This window comes from Photinus pyralis, unplaced genomic scaffold, assembly GCF_008802855.1.
Source record: "Photinus pyralis isolate 1611_PpyrPB1 unplaced genomic scaffold, Ppyr1.3 Ppyr1.4_LG7, whole genome shotgun sequence".
NCBI classification, from domain to species: Eukaryota; Metazoa; Arthropoda; class Insecta; order Coleoptera; family Lampyridae; genus Photinus; species Photinus pyralis.
Window position 1 is genome coordinate 22,571,134 of NW_022170738.1, and position 13,647 is coordinate 22,584,780.

At 35.7% G+C, this 13,647-nt stretch overlaps 2 protein-coding genes across 2 annotated transcripts; both read right to left on the reverse strand.

The window, feature by feature from the left end:
- Positions 1-2,150: 2,150 nt before the first annotated feature.
- Positions 2,151-2,977, reverse strand: LOC116176708. The gene is made up of 2 exons (XM_031495451.1): positions 2,742-2,977; positions 2,151-2,691 (listed from the first exon to the last, which is right to left on the reverse strand). Exons 1-2 carry the CDS (start codon positions 2,787-2,789, stop codon positions 2,293-2,295), a joined length of 447 nt encoding a protein of 148 aa, XP_031351311.1. The 5' UTR covers positions 2,790-2,977; the 3' UTR covers positions 2,151-2,292.
- A 7,051-nt stretch (positions 2,978-10,028) lies between these two features.
- LOC116175311 lies at positions 10,029-10,676 on the reverse strand. Its single transcript, XM_031493388.1, has 2 exons — positions 10,573-10,676; positions 10,029-10,527 (listed from the first exon to the last, which is right to left on the reverse strand). Exons 1-2 carry the CDS (start codon positions 10,618-10,620, stop codon positions 10,147-10,149), a joined length of 429 nt encoding a protein of 142 aa, XP_031349248.1. The 5' UTR covers positions 10,621-10,676; the 3' UTR covers positions 10,029-10,146.
- Positions 10,677-13,647: the final 2,971 nt, after the last annotated feature.

The following is a 13,647-nucleotide window of genomic DNA, read 5'->3' on the forward strand; positions in this document are numbered from 1 at the left end:
AAGAATTGTCAGATTAGTCGTTTCTAAACTTCCTTTTTTTGTCTTCGTTCAAGAATGGATCAATCAATCTACTTTAAAAACGGGACTTTGAAACCAATTAAATCTTTTTGGTGCATGAACCTACTTTTCAGCTGTGGGCCCTCAGCTGCAGTTAAACGGAAAAGAGTAGGTAATTTAAAAAATTTTTAAATAATTTAATTTAATTTAGTAATAAAAGTCTATATTTTTTAAATATGTAGATGTGTTCTTAATTCTGAACTTGTCTGAAAATAGATGGGAAAAAGTAGGAGATTGAGGGTCGACTTCCAGATGTTGAAAAATAAGAGAGATTAAAGGATGGGGGTGGTTAAAGCGAAAGATAAAACGGGTAAAGGGAGAGCGAACACGAACGCCGTGGGTTGTTAAGCGAAGTGCGCCCGAGTCGCCAATAAGCATACTTCAACGCACGCCAGCGCCCCCTACGTGCGTAGTGTAGTACGTAAAAGCTTCTAGGACTTTTCTGGTTACATACTATTTATATCTACATTTCAAAATTGTAGGTGTTTTATTCGTGAAACCACAAAAAAAACGATTTCTTAAAAAAACATATTTTTTTTCTTACTTTTCAAGATTTGGGGGGGTTGCAGGGGGAATTTTTGGTGGGAAGTTAAAAATTTGAACTCAGCAACCCAAAAAACATAAAGTAAGCCTATTTCCAGAACTACCATTAATTTTGCAAGCTAAGGTCCTAATATGTTCTGTATTGCCTGGGCTATTATTTGTAATCCTTACTTGATCCTCACTCCGACAGGCAACACATATCTTGTAGCAACTCTTAAAAACACAACGTAGTAAGTGGTCCTATTATTCGGTTATTCAAGTAAGGTAGCTTTATCTAGACGATCACGTGCCATGGGGTTCAGTTAGTTTGGGAGGGAAAGTTTTGAATTTAAATCTTGAGTTGCGCAGTCTCTCGGGACTGGCCTGGGTACATCACAAAATAGAACTGAAACCGGGCATTAGGCCGTCAGGCATTAGGACGCAGACAATAGGACGCCGCCATTGGGCCGCAGGACAATAGACCGCAAAGGAAGTAGGCTGCAGACATTTTGTCACCGACTACCAAAAAATCCAAAGAATTTTGTGTAGCAAATTGTCCAAAATTATTAAATTTTTCGACATGTTTAAACAATCGTCACGCAATAACGGTCTCAATCCCAGGGAGTTAGCACCATTTCCGTTTTGAGGAGTACCTCGAGGAGTACTTATAATTAAACTTTTGAATGGTCGCCATACTTGTAGTAAATCACACGAATTCACACCAGAAAAAGTGTTACCATCTCCCGATCTATGTGGTTAATTGTTGGTGTCTTTGTTTTACTTTTTATATAGTTTTGTGTCTTTGTAACGGAGTTATTTTGTCGCATTGAAGGTATTATTATATCACAAGAGTTTAGTTTCCAATCTGCGCTGTGGGGGCGCCCTGTCATCAAAATAATCCTGCTCACGGTTCTCTGCCTTAAAAACTAGTTACCTGACTTATTTTTATCAATTAGTGAAAGTTATACTTATAACTAAAATTAACAGATTTCGCAATCCTTGCAACCATGGAAATAATAACCGTACAACGCCATATGAAAAACACAAATAACCCTTATTCATACGGTATCACTAGCTCCACTCGCTCGCAAGCTCGCGCGTGTCGCAAACGTAAACTTTCTAAATAATACGCGTCGTAACGTGCGTGTAATACCTTTACGGGCGATGTGCGATAAATTTAGATTCGAATTAACAAAACCCTTGCGCACTGTTAAGTAAGTGCCGTATCGACAGTATCCGCGACTTTTCCTGAATCTACTGATTCCATTCGAGTACGGAACAATCATCACTTGATGCGACACCAATTGTCTTCTTTTCTGCTCGACTAACCAGTAACTTCATACCCATACACAAAACATAAGCATTTCCAATGCTAAAACATGAATGACCGACCATTACGTACCTCTCTGAACAACATTTGATTATGCTTCTTATTTGTGTGGTGACACCCTACGCTCTCCTTGTCCGCCGTGGAGAAATCTTGAAGGGTGCCATCTCGAGAGTAAGTTGAGGTACAAGAGATGGTATTGCTGAGGAAGTTGTACACTTTCTTTGAGTAGGATACTTTCAAGAAATGATCAGCGGCTTTAATTAATCGATAAAAAAGGAATGCCTTTGACACTGATAAGCTAAACCGCAAACAAATACTTGTACAAACAATCGCACCTTTCTTAATTGCTAAATATTTTGACCCCATAGGAACGTATGTAACGATTAATTCTTCAGAGAATCTTCAACTGGTGTGGGTTTGTAGTTTTTATCGATGCATCGCATTACACTAATAGCGGTAGCAGGAACGGGTGGATTTTTTGCACAGTACTTTACCGAATTCTTAAACTCCTTCTCCGCCTTCTCTATTAATTGACCAACATCTTCACAAATTCGAGAAATTTTCCACGGCAAACCGTTGGCCGTCATTATGTTTTTGAATAAAATTTCTCCATTTTCATTTATAAAATTCCATTTTACCCAAACACAGTTTATATACTCTGAAAATATGGTACTGTCAGAGCGCGATTGGTAAAATTCCAGAACGGAAGTAGCATCTAACTTTAACGGCTTCGCACAAGCTTGCTCTTCGTCGCTTAAAATATTCGCGCATCTTCCATCGATCTGCAAAGTGATTTACAGCGGTTGTTTATGTTGAAACACGCAATACATACCTTAACTACTCCCAACATAAATGCACAAGTTGACAGAAACAGCTTCATTTTGATCACTAGGTGCCTAGTTCTTACAGAAACATATACGATACAAAGCAACCTAGCTGATAAACAGTATAGGTATGCATGATCGTTTACAATATATAAAGGGAAGCTTTTGAATAATGCGAAGGCTATAGTTAATTAGTTCGATATAATGGGTGACGCCACTCATAAAGGCTGTTCAAACTTTCCATCTATATGAAATGTTTTCATTTGACGTAATTTATAAATATTCCGGTACGTAGGTATTGCGTAATTTGTAACCGCAGCCGTGAGTTTTATTACGACATAATGATTTTTAGCGCAATTAAGAATACTAGGTGCACTTCTCTTCCTTACAGAACTATTACATAAGACTTTATTCGAATCAAAACAATGGGCGCGGAAACAGACGCCGCAATGCCGACGATATAGTCATTTCTTTGTACCTAAGGAGCTCTCTAAGAAACTTTGCCACCGGTACAATGGTCAATAATCCACGAAAATTGTGGGGGATAATATCCAACGAGGAATCGTTTCACCGCTAATGGACATCACATCACACTGTTTGTAAAGAAAACTTACATGTCTGAAAAATGTAGCCAAGAAAGACAGGTGAAGAAAGGTACCTATGATGAATGGAACGATTAAGATGAATATAGCTGCTCAAAGTGATTTATTCATAGGTGTATGCCTTATTTCTTTGTTTATATAAAGAGATGGGTTCGGAAAATAAGATTTTTTTTACAAATTGGCGTTTCGACTTGGTTTTTCACTGAAATTTTCTTATGGAATGAGTGACATGTGACATTTGACCTAAAAAAAATTATGTGACTATGGAAGAGGCATTAACATGTGCCTCAGTCCAAAAATTAGCCACGTACTCGATTTAGTTTCTCTTAAAAATATTTCGAAAACAAAATTTTGACAAAAAAAGGTTATAACGCCGAAATCGTAAAGTTAGGGGGATAACATGTTACATAAAAAATAAGTACTTTTTAAGTACTCTCCAAATCAGTAATAAAATATCGAGTGTTAGATTTTAAAAAATGCACGTTTGATACGCCACTGGAATACAGCACGCCCCTGGTGACCAATAATATTTTAGAAATATGGCGACGGTAATTGTGTATAATGGTAAAGGAATTATGATCCGAGGGGTCTTGGGTGCTACACCCTGTACAATCTATTAAATCAAAAATTCCCCTAATCCAATAGTTAGGGAATGCAATTCCGCAGCAAAATCTCAATCCCGGTATTTGCGCGATCGTTAGATGTTAATCCCGCGGAATCCCGGTATTTGCGGGATCCCGCAAAATTTGAAATAAGTTGGCAAATAAGCAATTTTATGCGTATTAAAATAAATCACTAAGTATCACAATATTCAACAAAAAAGTACCTTCAGCCTAATTTAAAACTCAAAAAAATCACCTGTAAAGCACAAAAAGGTGAACTTCTAAAGTGCCTCAAAAATCATAGTCCATTTTTAACGACAATTCAACTCATGTATAAAAAATCCCATAAGCCGCAGTGCAATTGTCACTTTGGTAGCGGCAAAAGTTACCTGCATCTTTTCCAGCGAAAAATGCACTATAAATAGTGGTTTTTTCAGTTATTCATTTTTGAACCTATTATCGCATTATCCTTTCCCATATGACTAGTTTGACGTCTGTCAATAATTGTTTAGTTTGGTGAATTTCTTGTTCGTTAAATTGTCCTGCCGAATTACACTCGAGGTTTGTATTTAAACCGAGTAAATTTGGGTTGTTGCAATTCAAATATGTTTCCTTTTAGCAATTGAACTCGAAAAACTGTCAACCTAAAAATGCTCCACCTTCGGTGTCGCATTTTTATTAGTTGACAGTTTTTCTCGTCTAATTGCTAGGCAACAGATTTTCATTACCTAAACAACCCAAATTTACTCGGTAAAATACAAACCTCTTGTGTAATTATTATAAGTGAAAAAAGTTTAACAATTATTTTAAAAATAATTTCTCCGTTATGCGTTTCATTACCTAAACAACCCAGAGCATCAAACATAAAAACAATCTCAAAATATGTAGACCAATTACGACCGTGGGTAAGTCGATAATGTACAGTATGCTTGAGAATATGGATTGGTCATTCGTAGACGATATCTGTTTGCCTGCGGAAGAGAAATTCAAGTATTTTCTAAATATTTTTAACGATATTTTCCTTTTTAGCTTTCCTACAAAGGCCCTTAAAGAATCACGTTTATCAAGTCCCATGACTAATTGGTTTGACGATCGATTAAGGAATATGCGGGAAACTCTAAGGTTACTCAACGACAATTATAAAATGTTTAAAAATGAAGAGACACGTAACTTGGCAAGTACTTACAGAAAGTTTTATAAAAAAGAATTGAGTAAAGCCAAAATTAGAGCCAATGATAATTTTATAAAAAATTCTAATTCTAAACCCAAGGCTATGTGGAAGGTAATAAAACAAAATAGCCATGAGAGTTGCGGAGGTACCACAAATTTAACTTCTGATGAATTCAATGACTTTTTCGTGAACATTGCTGACAAAATAAGCGCTTCACTTCCGTCTCAAAATAAAGACCCAGTTAGTTACTTTAGTAACTATGCTATAACTTCGATATCCTTTGATTTTAATGAAATATCATTCAATAATGTTCGAGATATTGTAAATGCTATTAATAATAGTAGTTGCAAAGATTATTTTGATTTAACTGCTAGTATCATAAAATCTATGCTAAATGTTATTCTGATTCCGTTAACCAAAGTGATCAATGCTTGTATACGTGAGTCTACATATCCTATTCAACTAAAGGTGTCTAGGGTTGTCCCTCTGCATAAAGGTGGAGATCAGGATGTTCTTTCTAATTATCGGCCACTTTCAATAACTCCAGTTTTTTCAAAAATTTTTGAAAAAGCATTAAAAAACCAAATTGCAGATTATTTTGAAACAAATAAGTTATTTTCTATCAGTCAACATGGATTTCGCGAACAAAAATCAACGTCCACTGCAATATTACAATTAACAAACACAATTATAACTTGCTTCGAGGCAAATGACTTTTGCGTTGCAAATTTTTTGGACCTTACCAAGGCATTTGATTGTGTGAATCATGAGATTTTGCTAAATAAATTGGCTATATATAAATTTACTGGAAAAAGTATCGCGTTATTAAAATCATATCTGAGTACCCGAACTCAATATGTTCATTTCAATAATAAAAAATCTGCCTATCAACAAATTAATACCGGTGTACCCCAAGGGTCGGTTCTCGGTCCGATACTTTTTCTAATTTACATTAATGATATGCCTTTTTTAACTCAATCTGATAATGTTATTCTTTATGCAGATGACACAACTTTATTGAGTAGATGTCACGAATTAAAGGACGATAATCAATTTATTGAGAATATCGAAGAATGGTTACTAAATAACAGACTAAAAATTAATCAAACAAAAACGGAAAAACGTATTTTCACGCTGAGACACAGTCACAATGCAGAAAACTCAACACAAATTAAGTTTTTAGGAGTCACACTTGATCAGAAGTTAAACTGGTCAGCTCATTGTAGTCAGGTAGCTGTCAAACTATCGAAAGCATGCTACTTATTGCGATGTTTAAAATCCCTAGTATCTAGGGATGTTGTTATCACTGCATATTATGGATACTTTCACTCAATAATGTGTTATGCAATTATTACCTGGGGACATGCTTCGGGCGTTAAAAGAATTTTTTCAATTCAAAGGCGTGCTATTAGAATTGTAACTGATCTGGACTATAGAACTTGCTGTAAACATAAATTTATAGAACTTGGAATTTTAACAATTCCATGTATTTATATATTAAATTGCATATTACACGTTGCCACTAACCTATCGACTTACCGACTGCGTAATTTATCATATGAGTACGACACAAGAAATAAAAATAATATTCGTTCCAATCAACTACGACTAAATACTTCAAAAAACTGCAGTCATTATTATGGTATACAATTTTACAATAAACTCCCTCAGAGTTACCGTTCGTTATCTGTAAAAGAGTTAAAAAAAACCGTTACCAGTTATTTAAAATTAAACGCTTTCTATTCTAGTCATGAGTTTTTGTCATCTCGGTTTTGATAAATGAATGTGCCTGGTATATTGTCTGCGATTTTAATTATTTATTTAATGTATGTTATGTTTGTGACTAAATGTAATGTAATATGTACGTATATCTCTTACTGGACAAATCTTATATAGTCTATGGCTATTACAGAGAATAAACTTTATTATTTATTATTTATTTATTATTCATTAACAAAGCAAACAGAGTCGTCCCCTTGGTCGACAAATTTCTCAGTCCCGCAAATCCCGCGGGATCCCGCTCCATTTATGTGCGGGATTAATCCCGTAAAAATGCTGCGGGATCCCGCGATCCCGGTATTGCATTCCCTAAATAGTGATCGGATACATGAACTGCATGAAGAAATAACTCCGTAATTTAAATATAATGCCGAATATTCGAAAGTTCTGTGATGTTCCATGACGGAGAATTTGACTAATTTACAAAAAGCCTAAAAAGCCCCCGTACAGCGGAGAGTTAGTGAAACTATAAGCTCCTTTAAGAATCAAAAATGCCCTAAAAACTACATCAATTTCCAAAAATAATTAAAGTGACGACGCACCAAAAATTGCATCGATATTGGAGTAACAGTATGAAACTAATAAAGCCTTAACTTTAATGTGGTCAACGCAATCGCAAGAAAAGGGCTCTCTTCAAACAATAGCACGCTGAAACAGGGAACCTACAAACGAGGGCAATGAACTACAAAATCGTCTACGTTAATTTATGATCACTGCTTCTGAAGGAAAGCAGCGTACATCAACAAAATAATAAAGTGGTTTGAGTGACATTAATGAATTACAAACGCTACAGGCATTGCAACAGTTGTTATAATTTCCTTTAAGAGGAATTATCTCAAATTATCACTCGTTAATTGACTTGAAAATGCTCTCCCCATTGATCTCATTCCATATCTAGACTGCAAGCGGGGTAACTACAGGTGGTTTATAGATCTTTATTCTCGAAACTGTGCATCACAGCCATTGAAACGTCATACAGAGTGAAAAAATAACAAACTTTACGTGCAGGTACGAACAACATTGAGTGAACACATAATAAATAAATTAGCAAGTGGATTGCTTAAGTGAATCTAGCCGTCATGAACTCTGTGAATTTCTTGACAGAATAAAACGTGTTATCCTGTAGGAAATTTTTAATTTTATTTTTAAATGATTGTTGGTTGCAGGTGGTGAACTCTAACGGTAACAAGTTAAACAATTGTGAACCCATCATATAGGGGGATTTATTATAGAAAGAGTGGTGGTACTTCCTTGTGGAAATTTTGGCCTTACCCCTCGTATTGTAGGTATGGGTATCCCACTTTCCCAAAACTGTTTATATTTTTGTGTATGTAACAGAGCAATTTGCATATGTAAATACTGGGGAGGGGTAAGATTTTAAAAGTTTTAAAAGACCCTCTGCATGATTGGAGAGAACTTAGATTAAATATTAAGCGAATTCGTTTCTGCGCAACAAATAGTCTGTGCAAGTACGTACTGCTCCCCCCGTGTGTTTAGAGGTTGACCTTGTTTTTGCATAACTTTTTAACAAAATGGCCGCCATCTGGGGGAGGAAGACGTCTAGATACGAACCTCATGTTACGCGTAATTAGCGTTGATATAACAGTAAATGGAAACTAGAACGTAACTTAGGTAACTTAGGTAATAGTTTATCAGTTTAAAGAAAAAGCGTAATGTACACATTCGGTTGCAGTAACGATTCGCCTCGCAAATGTAACACTTGCTTATAAAATGCCAACAAGCGGAGTGGAGTATTCTTATAAAGATTGTGAATTTTAAATGATTTTATTTACTTATTCATTACCTTGACGTTATGGTCCAGCAGTGTTTTTAATGGGAATGGTATGTTACCAAATCTACAAAATGCACTTTGATAACTAGGTATATTGATATATTATACCAATATTTATGCATATGAATAAGTATAGGCATTGAATAAAAAATAATGGTATAGGGATGTAGGTACATATTTAGTTGGGATAGTGTCATTTTTTGTACAAGCTCGGTTGTAGTTACGATTCGCGTCGGAAGTGTAACAGTTGCTTGTAAAATGCCATTGAGCGTTTTACCCTTATTACAGAGTGGACTACTCTTAAAGGTAGTGAGTTTTAAATTTTATTATTTACTTATTCATTGCAAGGATCCTATGATCCACTACTACTTTCGAATAAATGGGAAAGGCGTGTTGCCAAATGTATCGGATGTCGAAATTACAAAGCAAATATGAGTCTGTGTTTTCCTTGCTCTGACAAAATTACTTATCTGCAACTGCGCACCTTCATTTTTGTAAATTGTAATAAATCTCAAACCTATTTCGTTGAATTATTTACCTATCTGTGATGGTTGACCCTTCGTTGAAAATTGTTACATAAAAAACCTCTATAAAATAACACTACATAAACGATGACTTTTTCGCATGGAAGTCTAAAAGTTGATTCTCACATTACATAACGTTTCCATACCATATCCTTTCCATACCCATTCCGTAAATTATTATACCTACGAAATTGACCTTTAAGTGATATGTGCGTAAGACATTTAGCCGCGCGCTAATACACATTCTCCTTTCCGTTCACATATGGAATGGAAGGCGAATGTGTATTAGCGCGCGACTGAATGTCTTACGCACATATCACTTAAAGGTCAATTTCGTAGCCTATAATAATTTACGGAATGGTTATGGAATGGATATGGTATGGAAACGTTATGTATAGTGAGAATCAGCCTTTAACGGGTCGAGATTTAATGCTGTTGCGACCAAAAAAAGTCATAAAGAGCTTGTCTTGGTAACTCTTCAACATACAGGTTGATGTAATTACAAAACAAGACAACACACACACTATTTTCTTTTACTGTTTTCCACTGAGCAGTAGCTTCTTGTATATATTTTTAATCAACTGGCGCTTTGATCTGGAGATGTTACGTATACGTCTTTAGGATCAGTTTTTCACGTATCAGTTAAACCATCGTATGAACCTAGCTACATTTACTTGGATAACTTTCTATATACATACCTGTGTTGCCATGGAAATTAATGGTCAGACAAGTTTAACAAAAACATGAAATTCCAGCCTTTAGTATAACAAAGTGGACGCAGCAACAGCCTTTCCACATTTTTTGGAAAGATATTTAATATAGGTACTATCAATGAGTAGTGACAATATAACATTTGATGTAACATGTAACCCAGATATGCGTAACACTATTCAATGGCATGACTTATTTTTATTACAGTTAATTCATTTTGGTTAGGGGTCTTCTATTGGGCAGGTTTATAATTGTCTGCAATGCACTTTCTCACAGTAGCGGCAGTTACGATGACAGGTGGATGTTTCTTACAGTAAATTGCCGACTTTCTATATTCTTCACGTTCTTTAATAATCAAATTTACGACGTCCTGGCACATGCGTGCTATAAACCAAGGTAGATCATCCGACGCGATGATATTATCAAACAAAATCGTTCCATCACTAGCGGCGAAATTCCATTTTGGAAAGATGCAATTTATATAGTCGGCAAAAATCGGACTGTCTGAATTAGTTTGATAAAAATTTAAGATCGCGTCTCCATCTAAATTTAAGGGGTCAGCACAGGCTTTCTCATCTGCGTCTAGAGTATTTAAGATGCACATACATTCTATCTAAAAATATGAGTTAATGTTGGTGAAATTAGGAGACAGACTTACCCCAGAAAATCCCAACATACATACAACTAATATCAATAATGTTTTCATGTTAAAGTATTCCTGTAATGTGCTGTATCCGCTAAGGTGATGCGCAACTGAACGTTGTAAATTAGAGTCTGAGGTAAACCGACCAAACAAATTTAAAAATCTGAAGGTACGTCGTTGATAAGCAACTTTGTTTGAGCAAGGAAAACAAACTATTTGCTTAGTAATTTCGACACCCGGGTCGTTTATTTTTTGAGAAGATGATACCTCATTACCAAACTACAATTGTAGATTTGGTAGCACACCATTCCCATTTATTAGAAAAAAGTGGTGGATAATAGGATCAATGTTATGTATAATCACACGGTTTACTATATATCTGTCTATTTGGGAAATACCCATCAATATAAGGAACCTTTTACAAACATCTCAGGTCAACACCCCTGTCTAGATACAAGTAACCGAAGACGTAAGTAGATGGGAGGAACAATCGAACGTACAATAACCATTACTTGTAATTGTAACTTCTAAACGCCTTACACAACGATACTATGCCTTTAAGTAGACCCGTTGAATAAGAAATAGATTTTCATTCACTAGAACATTATATTTTAAGGAATATAGTAAAAGGTATTGCTCTTGCCAGAAGGTACTAAAAAAGTAGACTGATAGTTATCAAACGATTTTAGATAGTTGAGAAAATGGCCAAGATACTACCGTGACTATAAGTATTTTTGATTCATTCAATTATTTTATTTTATCTTGGACCAATGCACAAAATGAGTGAACCAGTATAGCAAAGAGCTAGTGACACATTTTTTTAAACAGTTTTATTATTGCTGGTATTTGCATATAAGATAGTTATGTACCTTGTAATGTTCCTAGGGGTCTATCAAGCCGACACTGAAAACGTTGACTTACCCTATACTTACCGTTGGCAACTCTGGTAAAAGAAAACTACAAGCAGAGCGACCTACCTTTCAAGTCGAAACGATGGACGTTTTGCGGCACTTTTGAATGTGGATGACAGTCGGCTCGATATGGATGGCACTAATGAACTCCTACGTTGTGTAGTCGGTTGATTATGTGTTGGGACGTGAGACATAATCGGGGAGGGAATTAAATAAAAGACAGAACTTTTGTGCGTAAGAAATGACAAGAACAATGAAATAAATTAACGCACACAACAAGACCATGCGAGGGAAACCTTCTACGGGACAAAAACCCCGGCATACGCCACACAAATACATGAAATAAATCACCTACAGCAATAAAATCTCGAATAAAATGCAAGAGAATAAAACATCTCAAATTGTTTGATAAAAATCAGATAATAAAATCAAATGCAATTAAACGAGTTCATAAAAACAAAATTAAAAGACATCATAAATGCAGTGGAAAACATGATAAATCAATTCAGTACAAAAACACATCAAAATACCTGTACGATCAATTGAGATAACACAACTCGTAAAATAATAAATGGCGTGTACATACGAAACATGTAAATGGTGTGGCTCTACTCCAGCCTTCAGTTAACATAATTTTATTTAACACGAAAGGTACATGTGAGAATGCCAATAGCAAGTACTCATGTGAAAATCGATTATCGCTCAAGCAGAACATATTTTAAATAGAGGAAATGTTAATGAGAGGGCACCTAAATATCTCGCATTGCTAAGATGCTAAGAACTGCAATCCGCACGCGGCCAGTAGGCAACAGATACAGCCAAAGATCGAACTGTATTAGGTACCTACTCCACGGAGACAGAATGACCCACTCGCACACACAAACATCGAAACATTAAATAAGAGAGCCCCGCTTCGTATAGCTAACGCACAAGAACTGCAGCGCGCCACGAATCCGAAAGTAATAGATACGGCGAACTGTATTAGGTACTTCCCTCACGGAATAGTTCAATTTCAATCGAACAAAGCAACATCGCACCGATAAATCAACTCCTCGTGAATACAGAGATAAATACTTACCTGTACAGTATAACAAACAAACATGATTCAGATAACGGTAGTCAAAACAAAGGCATGCAGTGTGCCATGATTCAGATATCGTAGTTGAGGCAAAATCAGCAAAATGTAAATAATATCAAATGGTGGCAAGAAATTCAATGATTAACTAGCTAGTACAAGAAAGAATAAAATGGTTACTACCTGTAAATACACCTTCAAAACACCACCACCAAAATAATCAAGAATAAAAACAAACCGGGAAAGCGTGATGCCTTCCGTCGACCTCGTCGCCATATTCTTCATTTTCCCCTAGCTTCGTTACCAAAATCGCCTAGTATTTCGCATCTGCGCAAAACGGTCGATTGGTTATATACAGAGCATATCATATTTTTGTTTCAGTTGTAAAGGTGTGTTGGCTAACCATAAGGGTGGATTATCAGAACTTATAATATGCTCATAAGTAAGTCATAACATATCCGAGCGTCTGACAGCAATTTCTCGGATGGCGCGCATTTGGTGGATCGGGGGTTCGAACCCCGGACGCGCGAGCATTTTTTTTATACATACAATAATAATTTAAAAAAAAAGCTTTCACCGGCAAGACGTACGAAGAGGATTGTCCTCCGACAAATCAACGAAGGTAATTTCAAAACTACCGCATAGAAAAAGGTTCATCAATAATAAAACTGTTTGAATTTTTTAATACTTTAACCCTTTTCGACCTCCCACCACTGCCGCGCCATCAACGAATTTGTTTCCAGACGTTCGGTTATGTTATTAACTTATTACCATATACATCACTATTTTATACTTATCCAAATATCAACAAGGATAAAACTGTTTAAAACAATGTGCCACTAGCTCTTAGACTAGGTAGTAAGTAAACTTTACATATTATGGTATTGCAACGCCAACTTGGCTAATAACCGAAGAAGAATGAAACACTTAAATAAATTTTATGTCTTATTAACCTATCATAGCACATTTTATATCTATGATACGCGGGTATAAAGTACCACTTTATGCCCTAGGGCATTAAGTATCGCCATAGTAACTCATTTATACTTAATGATAAAACAAACAAATATTTGCAGGTCATTGAAAATTAGAAACGTCAATTAT

What these genes read in the sequence shown, in the direction of transcription:
- LOC116176708 (XM_031495451.1), bottom strand. Translation starts at nt 2,789, where the DNA reads ATGAAGCTGTTTCTGTCAACTTGTGCATTTATGTTGGGAGTAGTTAAG. An exon ending in TTATGTTGGGAGTAGTTAAG is followed by an intron (nt 2,692 to 2,741) that starts GTATGTATTGCG and finishes ATCACTTTGCAG; the next exon opens with ATCGATGGAAGATGCGCGAA.
- LOC116175311 (XM_031493388.1), bottom strand. Translation starts at nt 10,620, where the DNA reads ATGAAAACATTATTGATATTAGTTGTATGTATGTTGGGATTTTCTGGG. An exon ending in GTATGTTGGGATTTTCTGGG is followed by an intron (nt 10,528 to 10,572) that starts GTAAGTCTGTCT and finishes TCATATTTTTAG; the next exon opens with ATAGAATGTATGTGCATCTT.